The sequence below is a fragment of the Ostrea edulis genome, chromosome 5 (assembly GCF_947568905.1).
Source record: "Ostrea edulis chromosome 5, xbOstEdul1.1, whole genome shotgun sequence".
In the NCBI taxonomy this organism is placed as follows: domain Eukaryota; kingdom Metazoa; phylum Mollusca; class Bivalvia; order Ostreida; family Ostreidae; genus Ostrea; species Ostrea edulis.
Window position 1 is genome coordinate 30,427,577 of NC_079168.1, and position 24,870 is coordinate 30,452,446.

At 34.0% G+C, this 24,870-nt stretch overlaps 1 protein-coding gene and 1 long non-coding RNA gene across 2 annotated transcripts; one reads left to right on the top strand and one right to left on the bottom strand.

The window, feature by feature from the left end:
• Positions 1 to 3,836: 3,836 nt before the first annotated feature.
• On the bottom strand, positions 3,837 to 7,160 carry LOC125649923 (uncharacterized). The gene is made up of 3 exons (XM_048877787.2): positions 6,885 to 7,160; positions 4,489 to 4,638; positions 3,837 to 4,281 (listed from the first exon to the last, which is right to left on the bottom strand). The coding sequence occupies exons 1-3, from the start codon at positions 7,069 to 7,071 to the stop codon at positions 3,995 to 3,997; spliced, it is 624 nt and encodes a 207-aa protein (XP_048733744.2). The 5' UTR covers positions 7,072 to 7,160; the 3' UTR covers positions 3,837 to 3,994.
• A 9,396-nt stretch (positions 7,161 to 16,556) lies between these two features.
• LOC125649938 (uncharacterized) lies at positions 16,557 to 18,264 on the top strand. Its single transcript, XR_007360840.2, has 3 exons — positions 16,557 to 16,962; positions 17,905 to 17,990; positions 18,125 to 18,264. It is a non-coding gene; the product is annotated as an uncharacterized LOC125649938 (long non-coding RNA).
• Positions 18,265 to 24,870: the final 6,606 nt, after the last annotated feature.

Here is a 24,870-nt window from a genome sequence, read left to right on the forward strand (position 1 = left end):
TATGCATAACATTTTTTCTTCATCTATTGTTTATAACAACTTTAATTATATTAATTCTTTTCTAAAATATATGTGATATTCAACGTAATTGAAATGATAATAATAATAAAATGAAGAGCTTCATTATTTGGCTCCTGACGTGAGAGAAATTCTGATGTTTCCATTCAACTCAGATCTTATCAATCATATCGCATGGTTTTTATTTACTTAAAATTTATTTTATTTATTTGTCTTCATAATCTGTATTTTCTTTTCTTTATAAAAGCTGTATATGCATGAGATGCTGTTGCATTATTTCATGTTCATGTGAGTAAATGTGTGTTCTATACACTTGTAATGAAAGAGGGAATCTCATTGATGATGAAGGATAAAAATAGAGAACATATCAATGATGAATAATTTAAGGTATATTTTTAATATTAAGTATCTGACATTCATTCATAATTGAGTAGGGAGGGGGGTTACAGTATTGCGTGTCCTTCATATCAAGAATACTTTTTTGATGAAATTTAAAGCTTTTCATTCATAATTACTTTCTATTTCTTTAGTAACCGATGCATATGGTATGGGTGTTGCGGTACCTCATTCATCGTTTGGGTGGGCATGCATGCCAACTTTCCCGATTTGTGCGGGATTCTCCCGATTTGAAGCAGTTGAAAAGGGAAATCCCGATATCCCGATCGGGATGGCAAACACACCCCGAAATCCCGATTTTCTAAACATATCCCCCATTTTACGACAACAAACCCCCATTTCCAACCGGAATTTGAAATCCCGCGTCATTTCTGAACTGGCCAATCAGAAATCGGAACAATAGTCAGCCATGGTTGTTTACCTGTGTCGCATGGTTTTGGGGTGGTGTAATTTACCTGGTCTGCCTGTGTCGGGGTGCTTATTGGACAGTGTGAAGCATGTTTTGATAGTAATTAATCGGGAAGACGGATTTCAAATTGACATATCCTTTACACAAACGTGAATCACAACGATGATAGTGTCATCACCAAACAATCGGACATTACCGATTTTTGCCTCTCGCGGACAGCATCCAATATGCAATAAGGTACGTCAAATATATATTTTTTCCAACTATGATAATATAGGCTATCCGAATCTATCTCTCTATAGCGATGTATTATATAGTCTATATAGTGCAGTATTCAATAGACTTTGTGATGCGTATTTCGCACAAGGCTGTACTGAATTTTATATTACCAAGTAGCCTTAATGTACTAGTAAAACCGTATATCTTAATTGGGTTTTTTTCCTGGTAATTATTTCAGATGTCATGGGTGCAAAGGTTTTGTTCGCAAACTTCATAGCAGGGCAGATCACTCCTTTTCTGGTTGCAATGCAGATTGTTCCACCATACTCTGCAAGCCCATGTTTACAGACAAGCAAGATCGCCTTGTAGTCATACCTAAATGCATGTGCTTTAATTCAAATTTTAATATATAGACCAGCCAATGTTTATATGGTGTAAAAGGATGCAACTTTAAGTATTATATGATAATATGTATGTGACTTGTTGTTGAAGAGGATTTTTTGCTGAATAGATGATTTTAATAAAATATTTATGTATATCTTTCAAAGTGTTTTTTCTTTAAAATAATTTTGTTAAAGTTAATGGTCAAACACACTTGATGTTCTGTTAATATATGATACATGTACAATGATTAGATTGCTAATTTTTTTTTTTTTTTTTTTTTTTTTTGAAAAGACAAATATCTATTTTCATGGTGAAATGTCGTGTATTTTGAGCTTTGAATAAAGGTCGTCGCACGCAAAATCTCCCATGGGTAAATTTTGAAAGTTGGAATGTATGGGTGGGGAGTGTTGCACCCCAGTCCGGAGGGTAGATCGTCAGAGGACTCCGCCGGACGAAGAGTCTGGAGTTATCGAGGTAAATATTAATTTCAGATTATAACAGAATACCTTTAAGAAATCAATGTTAATCTCACTCTCTATTATGTTATGTGTACCGCCATATGTAACATAATCATGTGTCATTAAGCCTTATTCAATATTCTTTATCATTTAAACAGGACACTGAGTTGAAACAGGCCTATAAGACATGGAGCGGTGGGAGAAAGACCAGGAAATAAGTATTATATTACCAATATAGATACAAAATGTAGACTTTAAACTGTTCATTAACTTCTTTAATATTTGTCTCATGTATTATTTTTTTTTACCAAATTTCAAATTTGTTTTTTTTTTATTATGTTCATTAGATAGAGAAAACTCTGATAGATACAGGTATATCCACCTAGGCGTTAAGACATCTCCTTTAACCTGAGACGTTTGGATTATCTGAAACGACCTGCTTCATTGATATTGTGATGAGAAGTAACATTTTTCTCTCAGCGTCACTGCACACATTCCTTTTACGGGACGGAAAGCTTTTGACGTACTTGTTTTTTTTATTATGTTCATTGGATAGAGAAAACTCTCTGACAGATACAGGGTACAGGTGTACGACCCGCTTCATTGATATTCTGATGAGAAGTAAAATTGTTCTCTCGGCGTCACTGCACATTTATTGTGTTCATTGGAAAGTAAAATTGTTCTCTCGGCGTCACTGCACATTTATTATGTTCATTGGAAAGAGAAAACTCTCTGACAGATACAGGGTACATATGTACGATCCGCTTGGAAACTTTTGACATTCAGTGCTTTCACCGTAACATTTCACTCTCGCGTGTATTCCCTTTGTTCTATTGTTAAAGTACGGATGTATTTCCTTTGTTCTATTGTTAAAATTGTGTCCTTTGATCTATTGTTAAAAGTCGGTCATGACCGTGACTGTGACTGATTCTTTTGATGTCATACATGACTGAATTGTGTCCTTTGATCTATTGTTAAAAGTAGGTCATGACCGTGACCGTGACTGATTCTTTTGTTGTCATACATGACTGATTCTTTTGTTTATACATACTATACAGACGCCTATACTACTGATGGTGCTGATGAGAATACCTTGATCTTGTATATTCTTGGGTATTTATAGCCAACAGACCAGGTGCATAGGCATATTGGTCGTGGATGTGGATACCTTTACTATTTAAATGTTCAGTATATTATATATATATATATATATATATATATATATACATATATATATATATATATATATATATATATACATATACATATATATATATATATATATATTAGAAGTTGATTCGGCACAGTTGTAATTAAATATTGAAAATCAGAATGACACATTCCATAACAAAAAAACCCATTTACTGCTAGAACCCTAACCCTGTCTACATGGTTCATCAGGCAGTTCAAATATACCAGTGGAGTAACATTAAATGGTGTTTATATCCCTCAACTCATTCGATACGCAAGAACTTGTTCTGCGTATGATCGGTGTTTGAATCGAGGCAGGTTACTGACAAACAAGTTGATGGTGCAGGCGTTTTAATAGCCTCGTTTAAAGTCAGTATTTCGCAAATTATATGGTCATTATAACAATCTAATTTGTCAATACAACCTATCATTGGGTCAACTGCTGTCATCATGCCGAATGTTAAGCCATTCTTGGCACACTGATTTTGACTACGGATAACTCCATTTACCCGATCAATACACATGGTTCACGGTGGGTGTGGCCGGTCGATAGGGGGTGCTTACTCCTCCTGGACACATGGTCCTACCTCTGGTATATCCAGGGGTCCGTGTTTGTCCAACTCTCTATTTCGTATTGCTTATAGGAGTTATGAGATTGATCATTGTTCGTTATCTTCACCTTTCATGCCCATGCTTGGCATAAAATTCCTCATAAGGTTTAGAAACATTTTACTGGGCATTAACTTTGCTATCAAGAAATATTAAATAAATCTGCTTTATTTTTTCAATATGAAAATCACAATTCCATAAAATATTTTCATTTCTATTGGCACTCTACTATAAGTAGGCTCAACGGCGACGTTTTGACAGTTAAGGGATTTGGTTCATGTTAACAATATGAAAGCCACTCGGTTGTGATTCATGATGCTCGTATTTCGGGTGTAAAGGAAGTGGACCCAGATCCCTTACGAATCGTTTCTTTTGAACATTCTTCTATCTTCTGCAGCACGTGAAATAACATTATGCCGCCAACAAGAGTTAATTGAGCACCAAGAATGGCAAAAACTAGACTATAGGACAAGTCCGTTCTGTCAGTGGTCAGTGTGGGTAGTCCAAGATAAAAAAGATCATCATTCGCTCCATAGTCTGGCGATGTACGTATCCACGACACAACAAACGTCACGCATCCCGAGACTTCCATTATCCCTGAAATATCAAATACAAAATTATCATCATAAACCACTCAAGATTAATCATAATTGATAAGTCAGACATTAATGCACGAGTTAATTCATCCTCCGATGATATATTGGTACTTTGAAATTTTGTTTAGTTCTTATGATAATTTAGCTCAAAATATTGAATTGAAAGTAACTTTTGATATTGAAAGTTACTTATAATTTAGTTATCTACATGTTAGTATGGTCACGATGGCTGCAAATCTAAGGAGTTTGTTGTTCCACTGAAACCGCTCTACATAGATACACACAGCAGTGAGAATGGTAGCACACAGTGTTCCTACCAATCCCACACAGCCAGTGGTCTGCACATAACCCCACCAATCTGTAAAAAAAAAAAAATACCCACATGACTAGATATTACCTTTCATTTAACCTAAACATGTGTAGCTGAAAAGGTGAAGATAACGAATAGTGATAAAAATTAAAATTAAGAGTTAGGAAAACGTGGACCCCAGGATATACCAGAGGTGGGATCAGGTGCCTAGGAGGAGTAAGCATTCCCTGTTGAATCCGTCGTGAGTCCTCTACCTTGATCAGGTGAACGGAGTAATCCGTAGTCAAAATCGGTATGTCAAGAACAGCCTGACAATTGATATGAAATACATCAGACAGCATTCAACCTAACTGCAGGTTGTGTTTGCAAATAAGATCGTTATAACGACCATGAAATTTGCGAAATGCTGACCTCAAACGGGATTGTTGAAACACCTGTAACATCAACTTGTTTGTCAGTAGTCTCCCTAGATTAAAGAATTGAACGAGAACATGCTCTCGTTTATACATAAACGATGAATGGGAAACCTCGAAACACAACAAAAAATCTTCAAAAGCTTGAAACAACGCAAACTGGAAATGTCCTTATAATGTTTTCCAGCCCTGACTCTTTGTTATTTCAAAAGGTAGAACAAAATCCTTTAGCCATCACTTGTAGATGTTCAATATGGTTTTCAAATTCCAGAGTAAAAGCAAATAAATAAATAATTAAAATAAAATAAAAACAAAGATCAAATTTCAATGAACACTTGTATAAATTTGAATTCCTTGTAAAGTTAAACTTTGTTATAGACTGATTCGTGTTGGGTATTTGTACTCGCACCTCAGCAGTTATCTGAGATCAAATAAGATGTTTCGCATGCTCTTGTTTTCTACTGTCCCAAACACGGCCTTCTTCAAACAATGTTTGATGTTAAAACTGACGGACCTCTTAGAAAGACCCGAAAGACCATATGAAAGGGATCCTGTAGGTCCTCAGTAACCCTTGCTTGCAGTAAGAGGCGACTAAATGGGGCGGTCCTTCAGATGAGACCGGAAAAACTGAGGCTATGTGTCACAGCAGGTGTTGCACGATAAAGATACCTCCCTGCTCAAAGACATAAGTGCCGAGCATAGGCCTGAGTGTTGCAGCCCTTCACCGGCAATGGTGACGTCACCATACGAGTATTTTCTCGAATTTAAGCTGTAATTTTTCAAGTTTTATTTTTCTATTTTTCTAGTTTTTAATGCTAAACTAAAGTATTTTTAATGATCAACCTAAATTTTAACATCAGTTTTTGAGTTACAAGTGAGATACAGGACTCACAATTCTTTGTTATGTAAACAAGACTCGTGCCATGTATTTCTTTGCAAATAGATTACTTAATAGAAAATAGCATGTTTTAAACAAAATGAGATGTGTCAAACACAATAAACTATTTAATTCTATTTAGAATTAAGTTGTAAATTGAAAAAAACTTTGCTTTAATCAAAACCTTTCCTGTTATATTTAACATATACAAACAAAAACATGGCACGGGCCTTGTTTACATTTCAAAGAATTGTGAGCTCTATGTCTCCCATATACCTCGACAACTGACATTAAAAGTTTTGCTGACCATTAGGAATATCTTAGTTAACCAATCTAAACATTAAAAATGGAAAAATAAGATTTGAAAATTTTCATCTCAAATCATGTCCATGTCCCTTCAAATTATAATCCAAGTCTTTTTCAGTATATCTATTTTATTTTATTGGTGAAACAACATACTGTTACAATCAGGGTGGGGGGAAGAAAATGGAAAAGTCAGGAAGTGGGGGTACCCACAGGCGTTTGCTTTATATTTGTCGAAATAATTTTATAAAAAAGGTATTTGCATTAGAATGAGGTGTATGAAAGGTGGATTCCGAGGATGACTACCCGTTCTCTCTGTAATTTCTCTTCATAATAAGCCTAGCGATTTTTTCAAAATAACATCATTGCATACAATGTTTTCCGTTCCGCGTTTTAGCAACACCCCATTCAATCAGACTTGCTTTAGATGCTACAATTAACCTATACTTTTTAAATGAGTGACCGAGGTGTATTGGGGGGAGGGGGTCAGGTTCGATTCCTGTATAACAGTGTATGTTTTAGTACTTAGAAGTATATACTTTATATACAAAACATGGTTTAAGTCAGATGTTGCGATAAACCTACAATTTTCTGAAATCTTAAGATTCGCACAATACCTCGTCATTTCTAAATTCTACATCGATGATAACATGTTATTAATAACTTTGAACAAACAGAAAGTACCTCTGACACATACTTACTTAATACTATCCCATCAAGGTTGTAACACCGCCGTTCACAAACTCGCCACAAGCCAATGTGGAATTTACGACCTTTGTGAAGTATTTCCAGCCAACCCGTGGTCGAAAATGCCACAGTAGTGAACAGAAATCCAATAATAAGAAAAAACAGAGCTATTGTCGTCAATTTTTCTTGTGTGGTGAGCATGGTGCTTTAAATCAACAATGATATCGATACTTTACATACGGAAGTTTCATGCTCTATTTCATACAAATCCTAATTATCCATACAGGACGTTATCCAACAAAGCGGAAAAAGTACATAATAGCCTGTCAAAAGGGAAATTAGATTTCTAAAGCAGAACTTTTGCAGTTTGCATTTCGCAATTCAATAGTGAACTACATTCTAGATGGTAGGTCGCAATTAAAATTTATATATGCATGAAATAGAAATACAGGCTGAAGTTCTAGTGGTCAACTACCCCCACTTTGAAATGAAATGGCGATGGTACCCTCTCCTGTTTTGGAAATTCGTCCCTCCAACTTTTACTCATTGCATACGTGTATTACGCCTGGTGAATAAACATCGGATTTAGAAACATCGAGGACACCTACCCCGTGAACTGAAAATTAGAAGGCAGGGTTCTATTGGTAAACTGGCTGCCATCAATGAGAAAAAACAGTGATGGTACTCTTTTGTGGGTTGGCGATCCGCCCCTCCGATTTTTACTCATCTAAGTGAATATAAACATCCGATTCGATTCTAGTGGTCAACTTTCACCACTATGAGATTGATCACTGTTAGTTATCTTCACCTTTCATAAGAAATGCAAAATTAAGAGTTGGGCAAACGCGGAACTCAGGATATACCAGAGGTGGGGTCAGGTACCTAGGATGAGTCAGCTTTCCCTGTCGACCGTTCACACCCGCCGTGAGCTCTATGTCTTGATTAGGTAGACGGAGTAATCTGTAGTGTGTAAAAACCACCTTAACAATTGATATGAAACACGCATATGAGACAGCATTTCAATCAATGACAGGTTGTATTGGCAAACATGATCGTTATAATGACAAATAGAATTTGCGAAATGTAGACTTTAAATGCTGACTTCAATCGATACTGTTCAAACCCTTATCACACCAACTTGTTTGTCAGTAGCCTGCCTAGATTTAAAACCTGATCATACGCACTACAAGCTCTTGTGTATTGAATCAATTGAGAGACATAAACACCATATGCAGATGATAATGGAATATTGCTACATAGATATGGGAAGTTGACGATTGAGAAATTGAAATCAACCCATTTGTTATAAAGTTGAGTTGTTAGTTTGTCATTGACATCTATGTTCAATAAAATATTTTAGTACAAAGCAGATATAGAAAACTCTGTGAGGTTTTTTTTTATCTCGAGTTCACTGGGATACATGCATATCGAATCGACATCCGATTTATTGCCGAATGACTCCGTGATCCGACAAGACCGCTTCCACCACGTAGAAAAATCGTTGACAGGAGTATAGGTTACATATATCGACTTTGAAATACGCGAATGTAGATTAGATTGAAGCATGTAACCTATGATTTCTATTTGATTAACTGACTGAAATGTTGATGGTTTGTAATATTTACATTTCTATTTTCTTAACAAATTGTAATGATATCTATATATCTATTCATGAAAGCGATGCAGTTGTGAGCAGTACTTGTAAGAATCTTGGTAAATGAGGTACATCCATTTTAACAGAGAGGGATTCCGTCAAAAATCAAATTAAAATGTAAATTCAAAAATTTAATTTCATTTTCAAAATGCTTGAGAGTATAAACTGCGACGACTAACCTCAATATACTTCTCATGACGCGTTTTAATGAGGCGCTTTATGATGATGCACATGTATATTGGCGTAAAGCGTTTTAATGAGGCGCTTTATGATGATGCACATGTATATTGGCGTAAAGCGTTTTAATGAGGCGCTTTATGATGATGTACATGTATATGCGTAAAGCGTTTTAATGAGGCGCTTTATGATGATGTACATGTATATTGGCGTAAAGCGTTTTAATGAGGCACTTTATGATGATGTACATGTATATTGGCGTAACCCCCTTCATGTTTTACCTCTGGTATATCCAGGGGTCCGTGTTTGCCCAAGTATCTATTTTGCATTGCTTATAGGGGTTATGAGATTGATCATTGTTCATTATCTTCACCTTTCATATACGCAAACTCGCAAACAATCACGACCACTCTGACGTCATATTCCATTTAGATTCTCAATATGTCAACGTGGAACTTACTGAATATTTGGAGCAATCAAATGTCCATATGTTATGTCAAGGAATGACGTTTCTAGTGCCTATTCATTCGATAAAAATAATGTCCTTTAGAAATGTCATTTCTTGTAGGAAATGAAACGTAAAATTTATAACACGGCATTTGTTTACAAATTAGTGTATGCAAGTAGAGAACAAAATGTCATAAAGTTACAAGAGTTTATTCTAAGCAAATGTGTTAAGGCACTAGTATAAGGGAGGTCACGTACTAAATAAAGTTCTAGATCGTATAATGTGGAATCTGAATCTGGAATCTTAATCTGTCCAGCGTGCACGAGTCGCCGAATATCCGGGCCATAGACACTGTTCGTTACCAACAATACCTGGTCAACTCTCGTTGGTCAGTTCTCTGGTCAAGATATCTAGTATCTATTCCGCAATGTTCGCTATGTGATGTCCATTGTAGCCTCACCTGGTCAACCCTCGTTGGCCTGAAAACAATGTCCATTGTAGCATTCAACGCGTCAGAACGAGCTAACTTAGGAAACATAACATCACCTGAACTTCAAAGTATATATATATATATATATATATATATATATATATATATATATAATGTCAAAATATGAATGAAGAAATCGGCACAGTTGTTAAATAATTTCAAAGAATAAAATCCAAAATGATCAACGATTAGTTCCTGCTAGTACTGTCGCCTTACGGCTCTTTAGGCAGTTTGTCAAAATCATCACATAATAATCAACGATCAGTCCCTGCTAGTACGTTCGCCTTCAGGCAGTTTGTCGTGAATGTTTCCGTTTCATGAAACGTATTATTAGTTACACAGTTAGTTAGTGACCTGATACGGAAAAATACATGTTGTGAAAAGAAAACCCGTATCGGGCGAGGCGAAGGAAATATTATAAAGTGAACACCTATTTTGTCCATTATCTCCTCTCAAAGTTTTCAAGCTAACTAGTCTTTCATAAATAACTTGAAACTGGAGATGGGCATATTGCAAGTATTTTGATTCCAAATTACATGGTAATTCTTTATATTTGAAAACTTTAGAGATAGCTGAACTTCATCATGTATGTTTGGTAAATACTTGACACACAGAGGTCTTGATTTGTTTATTTACCTCCTGTCACAATTTTTAAGCTGGGATTCATACGATACGAGAAGAAAGTATGTCTTGGCTTAGTGATAGCTGACCCTAACTCCAACCCATGTCATTTTTGTCATGTTTGCTAATGCATTTTATAGAAAACAAACTCTTTATGAAAAACACCCTACATAAGCTTATGAAAAGTGTATAATCCAGCATGTGCATTTGTACCTAATCATTACGTTGTATTTTTCCCCCTGTTTTCTCTCATTTGTTTTCACAGGATTAATTATCCATTGATCACAAAGACTTATCTGGTGTATGTACATATTCTAATATGTTATGAGATTGATCACTGTTCGTTATCTTCACCTTTCAACCATTACTTTGATGATTTTGCTACTAGTAATTCGTATAATATGTTTTGATCCATAAGGCAATGTTGTGATGTATTCGCCTGATCTGTGTAGGACGTTCATCTTCAAACCTGGTTCACCCTGTTGCTACGGGATCTTCCTGACAAAAGTTGTATACCCTGACGTCAGCGATGGTGGACAATATTCACAGGTCTGATTTACCTCATCAACAGACAAAGTAATACTAGTGTAACCGTAGTAAAGATATCAGACAATTTTTCGGGTATCTCAGGATTTCAATTTACTAGTTCACAATCGTATTATAAAACCTGAAATTAAAGATTAACAAATATACGATTTTACACATTGTATCAATGAGACATAGACATGCAAACTAAACACATGAAATATATTCTTAACGGATCATAAGTTCTGAAGATATTACATAAGTTGCTTTATGTAATAAGGCTCTGTCCTATCCAAGGGACTAGCAGAGAGTGTTCAATCGGTAAAGTAGTGTTGGGAATGTGACGTTGATTTAGAACCAGTCATGCATATAATGGTCAGTCAGTCTGTCTATGACCATGGGTACGCAACGCACGCATACAATAAACTAATTTAGCGCAAGGAAGTTTATTAATCACTAAGAAGAACTAAGGCGTAGCCCAAAAGTTCTATTATTTGACCTTTACATAAAAGGTCAAAGGCTTATTTCAAAAGACATAGGTTATAGACTTTGTATGGGAAAATATGACGACCGAGTTTTTTGGCGCGTAGACGGACCGAGCTTGCGAGGTCCGTTCGCGACAAAAAACGAGGTCGTCATATTTCCCATACAAAGTCTATAACCTTTTTATTATATACTTTCAATTTCATTTAGAAACTAACAATAATTTTATTTTTAACAATAACTTTATCGGTTTAACTGAGTTAAAGATGAAAAACACGAAAAATTTCAAAATTAACGGTGTAGAAATTTGATTGTGACGTAATGTTTGCGGGCCGGAATGTTTCCGGGCATATATCGTGTGATATATGCCCGCAAACTTTTAAAGAAAAAAGAAGAGATGAAATTGAAAGTATATAATAATAAAAAGTTATGGCACGGACAAACTTTGTATGAGAAGCGGAAGAAGAAAAAGAATTCACACTAAAACAATATATCCCCCTTCTGGGAAAGGGAGACACAATACATGTAATCAAATATAAAAACATCTAACTCTAGTTACACTATGGTGCTGTCTTCGCCTCTCGCACAGGTTCAACATCAGGAGATTGATTTAAACTGATAGAAATGAAAACTCATGTACCCAATTTAAAAATTGTCATGTTCCTTTCAGAGATATTTTAATAATTCCTTTTCAGATCTCATGTGCTCGGTCTCAAATTGTTCTGTAAAATGTTGTAAAACTTGTAGAAATTAATTTAGTAGTAATCTCACCGTATCACCGTTTTCTGTACCAAACATTTGATAATTTGACTTGTAAATCTTCTAACGTTGCCTATGTTATTGAGTGAAACCTATGTGGCTTAATATATGTAAGAGAAACTAAGGGTTCACTTTATAAAAGAATATCGGGAAACATATTTCAAATAAATACTGGTGGTAACCAACATCTCTATAAACACTTCAATTCCCCAGACCACTTCATCTTGTCCCGAGGGTAAGGATTTTAGACATTGGATCAGGACTCTAGGTACGGCATTTCCATTTGTAGGAAATTTGACTAGTCTACAAGGAAATAACGTGAATGTGACGGATCTCTTTCCAAATACTCAAAGACAGAAATCCAATCATGGGCACAATTTATATAAAAGACCAAATATAAATGATGTCACGTTTGATTCACTTTTACCTTACGTCAACAGACAATTAGGTGCACATCATATTCGTACAAAACTTTACTCTGTTCCATTAAGAGTTTTAAATATGTTATTTGAAGAAGCATCAGAATATAAACTGAACTCTATGATTATGTACGTTGCCGATCGCAGACTCTTTAAACTATCGCGGGTCATGGATGATATTCTTTCCGAACCATGCCGGAACAATTCGTTCTCAATAACATACTCTGGATCCTGTAAATAATCGCAAAAGATAATGTAAAGTACAAAATAATAACCTTCTCTGAGCCACAGTTTCCCCTCGTTCAAAGCACTATCCTCGCATTCAATATGAATGTTGGAAAAATGCTGGCCTAGAGAGCACCATTTTAACTGCTTCCCATCCCATCATCCCCAAAAGATGCTACAGTCCGATAGCAGTGGTCCACGGTACTCTTAATCCATAGCCTCATATTCTGACAGTCTCTTTTCTTAGACGAGGCTGAGTTTTGATTTAGGAAATTCATTTTTGAATAAAAAATTGATTTCATTGATTAATTTGTATGCTTGCATGTACTGTGTGTCTCCCTAAAATATACAGTATGCAAAGTATATTTGATAAATTTATATACATGATATGTAAAGTATATTTGATATGTTTATCACCTTTAGCTACAAGCCACACATCAAAGTAGTGATTGATTTCTGAGTGATCGTCTCTCATAATTTTTGACCATCCTATGTCTGTCAGTTACAAGGTTCTCAATAATAATGTCGAAATCATTCAAATGCTGGAAAAAAAAACTCCAGTCCCTCGAGCTCCAGGTGGGTGGATGATATCACTTCATTGTTCTAAAACCGCAGTAGAGAATTTATAATAACATAACATTTATATGCGTAATTTATGTCATAGGTTATTGTAATTTCTTAATTTTATATTTATAAATGAAATTATAATTACCGTACAATACATGTTTATACAAACGTACTACAAATCATTACTACGTAAATGTAATTGTAAATTTAGTCAAAATTCATAATATTATACCTGAACTATCTGGAAGTCCTAAATCTTTCCTGTTTCTAACTCCATCAGAGTGTAGGAACCGAACTTTGCATCTCCTCCTTAACTGAGAAGTGTTCACTGGAATTCATTGCTGATGAAAATCCCAAATGAAAACTACTAATCTGTACGTTTAAATGTTCGAACAGCCTTAGTGTCTTTGAGTCATTACACCCACTAAACATTATAGTACCAGTTATAACAAGAATAGATATGGGTTACCCCATATCCAAGATATTCGACTTTTAATTTACTTGAATTTTCACTATGCTCAGCTGATCTCTAAGAAAAGACTGCACTTGTTATGAAACTGGTGTATAGTACTTCATGTCCGTAGCAAATATACCGTCACCAGTCTTTTTTTTAAATAGCAAACAGTGCATACACCGGTGCTTGCAAGACATATGAAAAAATGGATAGATGGCACAAATACGGTACAAAGATATTTATGCTTTTTTGTCGAATGATAAAGAAGGAAATCAAGGAAGTTGGGGATTAGCAAATTTATTAAAATACAGCAGAAAAGTATAGCTTTAAAAATACTACATGAGAATGCGTATACCTATTCATTCAGCTTATTGGGGCATATACTTTGCCAGGCTTAATTTTTGCTAAAAATGATAATTTTTATCACAAAATTTCCCTATCAAACCAGTCTTATTTCATCATTCTTCCCAAATTTTTCCTTTTATATCTGTATGGAAATTCAAAGCAAAGACATGAAAAAATTGAAATCTCTCGGAATAAAATTGTACTCTAATTTTTACCATGTAACAAATTAATGTGAATATAGGTCATTCTTCGACAAAAACAAGAAGGATTGATGTAATCTACACTTTCTCCAAATTTTGTGTATGGTATAACCTTAACAGCAAAGAAACCCTTAAAAAAATAAATAGACATGCATATGCCATACTGAATACATTGCAAATATCTTCAGACTGGTGACCATCACCTTTTAATTGTGGTGTTGTATACGCATTCCGTCATTAAACAACGGGAAAACCCCCACATAAATTACTGATTAACAGTCTCTCTCAGAAGAAATTGTATGATAATTAACGAACATTATTCATCAAAGTAATATAATTGTTGCAATAGTATAATCAATCGTGAAAAGATTTTCAATCGAAGAATGACCTATATATTTTCGTGCAATACACCGAGGAGGCAGCTAGCGTAGGAATATGAACACTTCTTATATACATTTCTGGGGGAAAGTGATTTTTCTTAAAAACATTTGACTTTAATTTTGTTTTCTCCCACGTATTACATACACATCGATATTCTATACATTTGTTGTAATCCTGTATCTGCTGATCATGAATGGAACTATATTTTTTCAGAGCAATTGTGTGAAGAGTACCTGAATCCAGTAATATATCTTAAATAGATAGTATGCACTGATCGAATATATTAAAAAGGTTGGTCAATGCCATACTGTTGTGTGATTAGTGGCTTTCCAAATGGTTCACATAACTGTTCGAGCTTTCTGGTGTAAACAGTCCTTACACGTTTGTAAAAGTTTGGTCAGCTGTCCCTTGGATACTAAACATTGTCGTTCTTTCTCGGGTGGGAAGTGCATAATCTCCTACCAACTCAGAACCATCACTATCACTCACGCTGTCTGTCTCATCATCTTATCATCAGAATCTGATTCACACTGCAGTGAACACGGTTGCTAGGTAATAACCACAAGGCCAGCAGCCACACAAAGTGAAATACCATCATTCAAGCTTGAACACTGAACACCTTTAGACTCGGTCTTTATATGTTCCTTGTCGAGTGATACTTGAATTCTTCTGGTCCTCTGTGAAATCTGAAGACTGGCCTGGCATTGCTTGGTAGCCGTACTTTTGTTGACAGTAGTGACGGACTCAGCAGACTACTCTGCTGTCTCGTGATCTAACAGTACCTCTGTGGCTTTCCTGTGGCTGCTGTTTGACTCCCAGCTGTTTATGATTCAGGAATAGAGTCAATGTCTGGCTCGAATTTGTGAAGAGCCTTATGTAGAACCTATTCAAATTAATATCTATTTTAATGCCTCGTTCACACGGATGCGCATTAAATTTTACTTCGCATCAAATTTGATGCGAAGTAAAATAATGCGCATTAAATTTTACTTCGCATCAAATTTGATGCGAAGTAAAATAATGCGCATTAAATTAATTCGAATTAAATAGCGTTCACACGGCGGTAATATTTAATGCGAAGTAAACTAATGCGCATTAAATTCGTATGCATCTCTATTAAAGGGTGCGCAAAATAAATTAAAGAATAGACTATGTTATTGAAAATTATTTTTATAGATATTTTAATGAACATTGTGTAGATCTATACAGAATTCTTTATTCAAAACGCTATATATAGACCTACATGTAGTATACTACATGTTTACAATTTAGGTCTACATACATAGATCTAATTCTGATCTACACATAAGGAGTTTTTTTGTCGTGTTTATTTATATGTTCCCAAGAAATTACTTGTTATTTCCTCCGACAACCAGCATTCAATCTAAGCAATATATTGTTTCTTCATGGGCCCAATTTTAAAACTTCGGAACGTCTTTTTCACCATTCCGCTGACTACTGTTATGACGTAATTTTTAATTACTAATACGTATTATAAGTCTACTATGACGTCATATGGTATAAAAATTAACAATGAGCGGCATATGTTTTAAAAAATGTAAAAAAGAAAATCATATTATCACTATTTTAAAACATTGTTGTCGTATTTAAAAACAATTCCTTCCACATGTATTACTCAGTATGCCTATGCAGAGCACAGATTTACGTCTGACATTATCTAATGACATGCTGTTTATACATGTTTTTAGTGATTATTATCATTTTGCTTAGTTTTTCGTACAAAACTAACATTAATATATATAGCTGACAATGGGTATGATGCATGTGACCCAAATTGGCCATTACGTATGCGTCTACATTTAATTCGAATTAGCTTCGCTTAGCGTTCACACGGAGCTAATGGGAAGTAAATTTAATTCGCATTAAGGTAGAGACCGATAGCAACCACGTGATCAGTAAAAATCGTGTGTATTCACGTGAAATTATTTTTCGGAATTCCGTACATCGCCATAGAGTAGTTGAAAAACAAAAAGGGGTTCCGAAAGTACAAGTTGTTGCTGTGACTGAATCGATGATTGAGAGGGTCGTCTCGACGAAAGATATAGAAATTTGGCCATAGTTTAGATTAGTAATACATCAATGTAATAATAGTGGACTAAATGTTTCGTCCGTGCAGAATGGCACTTTTTACCTCACGAAATTCACCACCATGCATAGCTGCGCTACGTAAACAAAGTTGTTGATGTAGCGTGATCGTGATGTCCGAGTGCTGCGAGTTTCAATACTGTTTATGTAGTCATTGAGAGTTTAAACAAAGTTTCTTCTGAGAAGAGGAATTCGATGGATGCATTCAATGTGGACAACGAAATCATAATTTCGTTTGGTAAGTGAAAAAAAAAATGGCAAATTGAATTTGTATTCAACCCACTTTTCCTCTGCTATTTCACAACGCGATTTTATAATAACATAGATCTATAAATGCACAACTTGGAGCTGTTTCATTTTTTGTGCATTTATGTATTCCATATGTGCCCAAAATATAACTCCTACATGTGCATGTAATTGTAAATGGACGTCATGTATATGCCAGATTTGGAAAAAAATAGGGCTCTCACAAGTTTGAGGGGGGGGGGGTGGTGGGTGTTGCACTAAAATTCTATTTGGTATAAATGATAGTACTTATAGTATCTTGAAATTTCATTGACCTAAGAGATATTTCAAATCTGGTGTTTCATGTTTCATGCAAGCATATAGGTCTACAAAACTTTATTTAAAATATTTGTAAAATCACAAGCCCCCCTCATAGGCAAATAAATGTATTGTATGAAAATAAGATATGTATGTCCCATAAAGGAGACAGGTCTGATAAATCTAGAGTTGACTTGTTTTGATATTATTAGAATGAACTGGCAGTTTATGAAAACATATCTGTCATCTCATATTGTAATGATAATTATGATGTTTATTCATCTCATTAAGGACCCGGGGGTGGGAGGGTATGTACAGTTTAAATAGAAGGTAACTATAACAATATGAAATAAATAACAATCATTCAGATGTATTACTACTGCAAGAGTTCACATTGCTGCACTGCACACATTTAACATACATGTAGTGTTACATATGTAATACTGATTTCAGACAAGATTTTAAAAATTAACGTAATAAAATACATGTTATGTGTGTAATTTTCAATATATCAGCATTTTAAAGTTCACTAAACATGCATTGAGACACACAATTTTAAAATTGACATTGTCTGACACAGTATAATTAATGATTAATACTGACTGTGCAAATATTAATTATGATGATTTTTTTCTAGGCATCATCCTAAGGACCAGTGCAAGTTGAAATGGGCTTCCAACCAACAACTTCAACAGCAATTTGCCATGAAAATCAGCAAGAAAGGTACAATATTTTCTATCTTAGTAAGATAGAATTTTTCATTTTAACACCAGACATTTATAAAGACAATTCTTAGTATATTAGATATTCATCTTTTTTTCAATATTTGAATATACAGAATATATTTTTTATAACAGGTACTTCATTTACATTGATGATGTCATATCCCCTGGACCCCACAACTTTACAGGTTACAGAGAAAATTCAAGAACTTCTGCACAATGTGGGACTCGGATAGAATCAATAATGTATTTGTGAGCCCAGATATATTGTGCAACATACTAAAGTGTGAATTTAATGGAAAACAAGTACATGTACTCATGTATTACATGTCTTTTTTAAAGACAATAATATTGTATAAATATAGAGGAAGTGTCATTGTTGATTATTCTAAGTTTTTGATATATTTTAGCCCCCCTAAAATTTTCAAGTTTAAAGTAAATCGTGGTCTCTTTTTTAGAGAAATATATACGATAAAAGAAGCCATAATTTCCTCCACTCTCAGAGAAATAAATGTCTGACAAAATCTTTTGATTTATTGAATTACTTTTAGTGGGAGAACTGCTACTTTTTCCAAAAACCCTTAAAATTTGCGTTATTTATTAATTTCACCTTATTAAAAATGACAGAAAATAATAAAAATGACTACATAGGAGACATATTTTAAGCCCTAAAAAATCTGTAAAATCCAGGAGTTTCTGGGGAATCGCCCCCCCCCCCCCCCCCCCCTTCAAGGCGGCCCCCAGACCCCTGCCTCATACAGTTGCACCCCCCTCCCAACTTCAATTCCTGATCCGCCCCTGAAATAGCTTATAGAAACCTTCTTATTGTCATGTTCAATTTTCAAAGAGGTAATTTGGGAATGCTTAAACATTCTAAGTTATAAAAAGGTCAGTAGTTTATCTCTGCTGGCTGAATCTTTCTTCTCAATGCACCGAGTGCAATTCATGACGTCTATGTTCCTGCTCATTCTTTCTCCTCCATACCATGCAGTATATTAAAGGGGTTGGGATGTAATGGAGACATTTGTTTTAACAAATATAAATTGTATTTCAATTTTTTGTGGGGATTTTTATTTGGGAAAACTCTTGATATTAATCATCAAATATGATGACGTATGATAAATCTATATTCTGAGTGTAAGTGCACAAAGGTCAACAACGAGAACTACAGCAAAATATAAGCTACAATTTGAAATACATACTTTCTGTATTATATTTATTAATTTAAAAAAGGTATTACAAAGAATCTTCGAATTTCAGCAAGCTGTTTTTGATGGATTGTTTACAACATCTTTTAATAACCCATTTTCTTACGAAAATGTGTAGTTTGTTAAAAGGGGGTGGGGTTAGGAATTTTTTGCTAGTTCCATATTGAACCCCATTATGGTGTATAATTTTTTTCATATATTTTACTTACTAATAGACTGACTACTTAATGAAATAAAATAAGAAATTTGATGGGTAATTTTTTTGCAGCTTAAGCAAAGGTATGACCCTGTGTGCAAATATTGTGCACTGTTTTAAGGTAATTGGCCAATGTAGCTCTGTTGAAGTAATGTTGTTGCATGTTAATAATGATTGCTGAACTTGAAATTGATGTGTAATATACAATTATGTGAAAGGTTGTTTGGAACCATATATGACAAGTTATGATCCTTTTTACAATAAAAATGTTATAGCTCTATTTGTATATTGCTCTCTACTTATTTTTCTTCACTTTTTACGCTTTACAAGGACTAAAGAAGGTGTTGTTAAAATCGCCATATTTCTCAAAAACAAGGTCGATTACCTACATTGATTTTTTATTATGTTTAATATCAAAGCTTCATCATAAACATATATCAAAATAAAAAAAATTCAATGGTTAATTTTTTTTTAGCATCAACCTATCAATCTCTACCTTAAATCGCGACGTCAATTTTAATTCGAAGTAAACTAATGCGCATTAAAATCTCCGTGTGAACGCGGTTCAGATTTAATTCGCATTAACTTACGTTTAACATGTACATGTATATGTATGCTCACAAACACCCCCAACCCCAATCTAATCGATTTTTTCATAGGAGATGTGAATACAACCCAAAGAATGTTGACCGACATTTCGTGCTGTATCATTGTTTACATTGAATTTCATTATTACAAAAAATGCATGTTCTGAGGAGGGGTGGGATAATAAGGATAGACTTAAAGTGCCATGTACAAAAGATTCCATTAATCAACATCTCACATTTGACTCCAAAACTATCCCTCTGAAGTATCTCTTTGATTTACAAATTACAAGGATCATGATGAAAGTGGGGACTTGTAAAATGTTGTATTACTGATGCTGAAGACAGGAAATCATGCAAACAATCAGTATTCTCAGTTATTTGTCCGGCGATTCAAAGAAAATTCTGAGCTCAAACATGCATACGGTTCTCGCTTCACGGGCTTAGGCATTTGTTTATACTTCAAAATACATGATTTCATAAAAATGCATCCTAAAACAAAAGATATGAAGATTCAGTGACTGATATATTGACATCTTATAAATATAGTATACTTGATCGACTAAACACGTAACAATCTGTTATTAACTAGTTAGCATTACAAATTATGTATTTTTGTATACCAAATCTCAAAAGTCTGGCTGTCAAATGAAAATCTAGTAATTCAAACACCACCCGTGGAACCAAATCTAACAGCATGTAACCAGCGCGCTAGACCGCTCGACCATCTAGGCAAGTCTTAAAAACTTGCTTTCGATGACGATGCAATTCTCGCCACGCTGTCACACGCTACACGGTCATTGAAAATGGAAATGGGATACAGTTATTTAACGTACATTTAAGAGGATCATACATGATACACATTGCATTCGAAATATATATATATATAAGCACTGAGTTCCAACAACACCCGTTACCTAAAAGTGTCGGATTCACAACATGGATACGTCAAATACAAAAAATTATACAAAGCGCTTTGTATGTATATATATATATATATATATATATATATATATATATATATATATATATCCAAAGTCTCTATTTTGTAAGAATACTAAAAAAATATTAAAACACTTTTCGAAATGTTTCAGCCGTTTCACCAGCCTTCATCAGTCGTGTTTATTAAAATGCATAGCAACTAACGTTGAACAACGTATTATGACGTCACAATGTACATACATCTGAAAGGCAACGTCATGTATCAAAATTGCGCCAAAAACATCTGAAAAATTGCGAGAGCTACTGTAATAACCTTTTAAGAGGGTGTCCATTATGATATCAGGCAGAGGTCGGCACATGCTATCTCTCAGATTTTCATGAAACTTTGTGCACAGGTTCCTACTGACCCCAATATGAAATTTGCCATATAAAAAGTTTCTATCATGTTTAGTTTGGGTTCGACATGGAAAAACAACTTTGAGATAATTTTCGGTGCAAAAAGGTCACGAAATATTGGAAAAAAGTGCTATGTTTGAACAGCTCTAAAATGTCATATAACTAAAAAATAGAGAAAAGCAATATTTTATATGTTAGATATACACTATATGCAATAACTAAGAGGGTTTTTGTGTGTATATTCATCCAATGAATGAATTTATTAATTGTTAAAATTGCACATATTTCACACCAATATATTTTACAAAATAATGATCAAAATATAAGATCTCACAAAACCCAATACAATGTCTCAAAAGAAATAGATTATGTATAACCAGAAACTTGAAGAGGTGTATTTCAAGTTACAAAAATAAATTCAATGGGAAAAGCAAGGTTTGATGGTGAAAAGTTGAACTGAAATCTCAAAATTTTCAATAAGTGCAAAAAGGTCAACTACTTAAATGAAGATTGTTGAACTACATAAATAGAAATAAATATGAAGTAGATATAACAAATCAATGATTAAATGATTAAAATTCATGAAAAATTACTAGAACATATGAACATTCAGAAATAAATTTCATGTCTTTGTATACATTCTATATAATAAAGGCAAAAAAATGCCTATGTAATTCATTGTATAAAATTTTACAATGTTGATTTTTAGAGGTCATTTCTGACACAGGATTTGAGATAATAGTCAATTAATTAACACACATATATGAAGTTAAAATTATCAGTAAATCAAATTTTAATAAATTGCCTATCATGAAGAATCTAAATTCATTCACTCACATTACAAACTTGACATTGGCAGATCCCGAGGGGGTTGGGGTGGAGGGGTAGAAAACACCCTCTCCTTTTCTCTGGGACATCTAGATAGTTATTTAGCATTAACCAGAAATTTTTTGACTCTCTTGTAAAGCATTTCCCTTTGCATTCATGAAATAACATGCCATATTCCATTTTCTGCCTACATCAGATTGGCAGACTTGCTTTAATGCATGTTTACTCTGATGTTGAAATATATATTGACCACTTCCAGATACACAAAATGTTTCTTGAATTTTACCCAGTGACAGAAAATGTTCATAAAGTATCTTCAACTGATGCATAAAAGGTTACATGTAACTAGCAATCAATAATAAACATATTTACTTTATCAATTCATCGGATATGACTTAATGCAGATTTTAGATCATTTTTCTGGACCCCCCCCCCTCCCTTCAAATCACTGTCTCTGTTTAACAAATGACAATAAACAAATCATGTCTTAATGCCTGGTACTTAGTAGCATGGTTTGCAAAGTAAGAGCTAGTGCATATTTCTGACATTTGTTACAAACAAACTTTTCCCCTAGAAATTATGAAAATTGGCACTGAATTTATATTGATACATGTATATTAACAATTGATACATTTCACAGTATGGAATCTTATTTTGCCACCCCACCACTCTCTTCTACTTTATGTCTAATGCCATAGGAGTGTTTCTTTTGAATATTGGTTCACAAACAGGAATGAAATTTGTCACTTCAAAAATTGAAATATGCTGCAACCATAGAGTTAAAGTAGTGGTCATCATTTGATTATATTTGTCAGATGCAAAGCGTTTCTGTGAAATAACTGTCAACATATCTAGATTGAAGTGGAGCTATGAGTTCTGCAATTCCCCTTATGACTTCACAAGTCTTTTGTCTGTAGTAATTCTGTGTTCTCTCCAAAGCCTCTTCCTATCTTGGACTCAGCTGAGATCTAAATAACAACAGTTGTGTAAATTAATGGAAATAAAATGATGAACATGTTTAAATAGCACTGTAAGCAATGCACTAAGAAAGTCAAGATCATATGTTTGATATAGTCACAAGGTCAAAGGTCATGATATAAAATAAATTCTGGTCATTAGGCATTTCATGTGAAACAAACTAACCCAATACCTTATCCCTCAAGATATAACAGATCTGGTAATAATGAATGTTTTTCAAAAGTAGGTCAATATGGTCAAAGTCAGAAGTTCAAAAGTAAAGCTCTTTTCATTAGTAATCTATAATATGTGAAATCTATATCAAAGCCCAATCCAAAGTGGCTGAGAAACTATATACCAATTTAAAGTTTTTGAAAATCATGCTATTTTAAAGACTAAGGTCAGGTACTAAATTAAAAGTCTGGTAATAAAGAATATACACATTTTGTATATCTTTATGTAAAATATCAATATAATAAAATCTGGGTTAAACTTCAAAACCAAGGTCACAATATCAAACAGCATGGTATCAAATGAAAGTTCTTGCCATAAGATATCTAAATACTAAACATAAAAGTAGGCCAAGCACAAAAGTAAAAAAGAAATTGATATCAAAAGAAATGTCTTATTATAAGGAATAAAAATATGAGAGCCTTATTACTAACATGAGCAAATTCCAGACAGATATTGCCCCCCCCCCCCCCCCTCCCCCCGACTTTAGTCATGGGTGCATAGAAATGAAAAATGAATCAACACAAATTAGGAACATATGCAGTTTGAAAGGATTTAGTGTGGCCCTGCTAACCTTGAAAAGAATTTGTTTTAATTTCCTGTATATTCCCACATCATACTTTGATCGCCTCCATACCCTAATTCTTTAGCCTCTTTAGCCTTCAGCTCAGGTGAGCTAAAAAAAAAAAAAAAAAAAAAAAACTATATATTCATTGATTCAAAAATTAAACCACATTCTGATTTCAAAACATCACCTCTGACTTATATATATATATATATGTATATATATATACGAGCTAGTATTTGAAATTATCTAAACAAGAATTGTCTGAAGAGAGTTTAAAACTTGTCAGTGGGTTAAAATCTTTGATAACAGTCATGAATTAAAAATGCATGTATGTGTTGTGTGTGGCATGGTGACATCACATAAAACTTCAATATGAAGGGTCAAGGTCGTAAGGTAAAAATGTTACTATCATATGACATGAAGGAACACACATTTCTGAAATATCCAACCCCCATCTCTAACCATTCTTTTATAATCCATTCAGCTTAAATTTAGAGAAATTAATGATATACATCAACCTGTAACACACACCCCACCCCCACACACATAATGGTTCTTATAGTTGCATAATTACATGAATAAATATATATCATTTTTTTTTTTATATTTATTATTCGGTTTTTGTCACATACATACATGTACATATACTACCCTCTCACACTGATTCATTCATCCTTTAATAGATATTAAATCTAGGAATCCAAAAAACAAACACATGTGAAAAGTAGCTAGTAAAAAAAAATCAGTCAAAAATAATCTGATATAATTTTAATATATATTATTTTTTATGCATGCATGCTGATATGTACATAGCTTGCGGGACAATAAACACTTTTCACCACTTTCATCTTGTTTTTGTGTGATTCTATTGTTTCTTAATTCAATGATTTGTGGATAAACATTGTGTTGTAGTACAGATTTTAAAAATCCCTACATTAACATTAACCCCCCCCCCCCCCCCCCCCCGATTG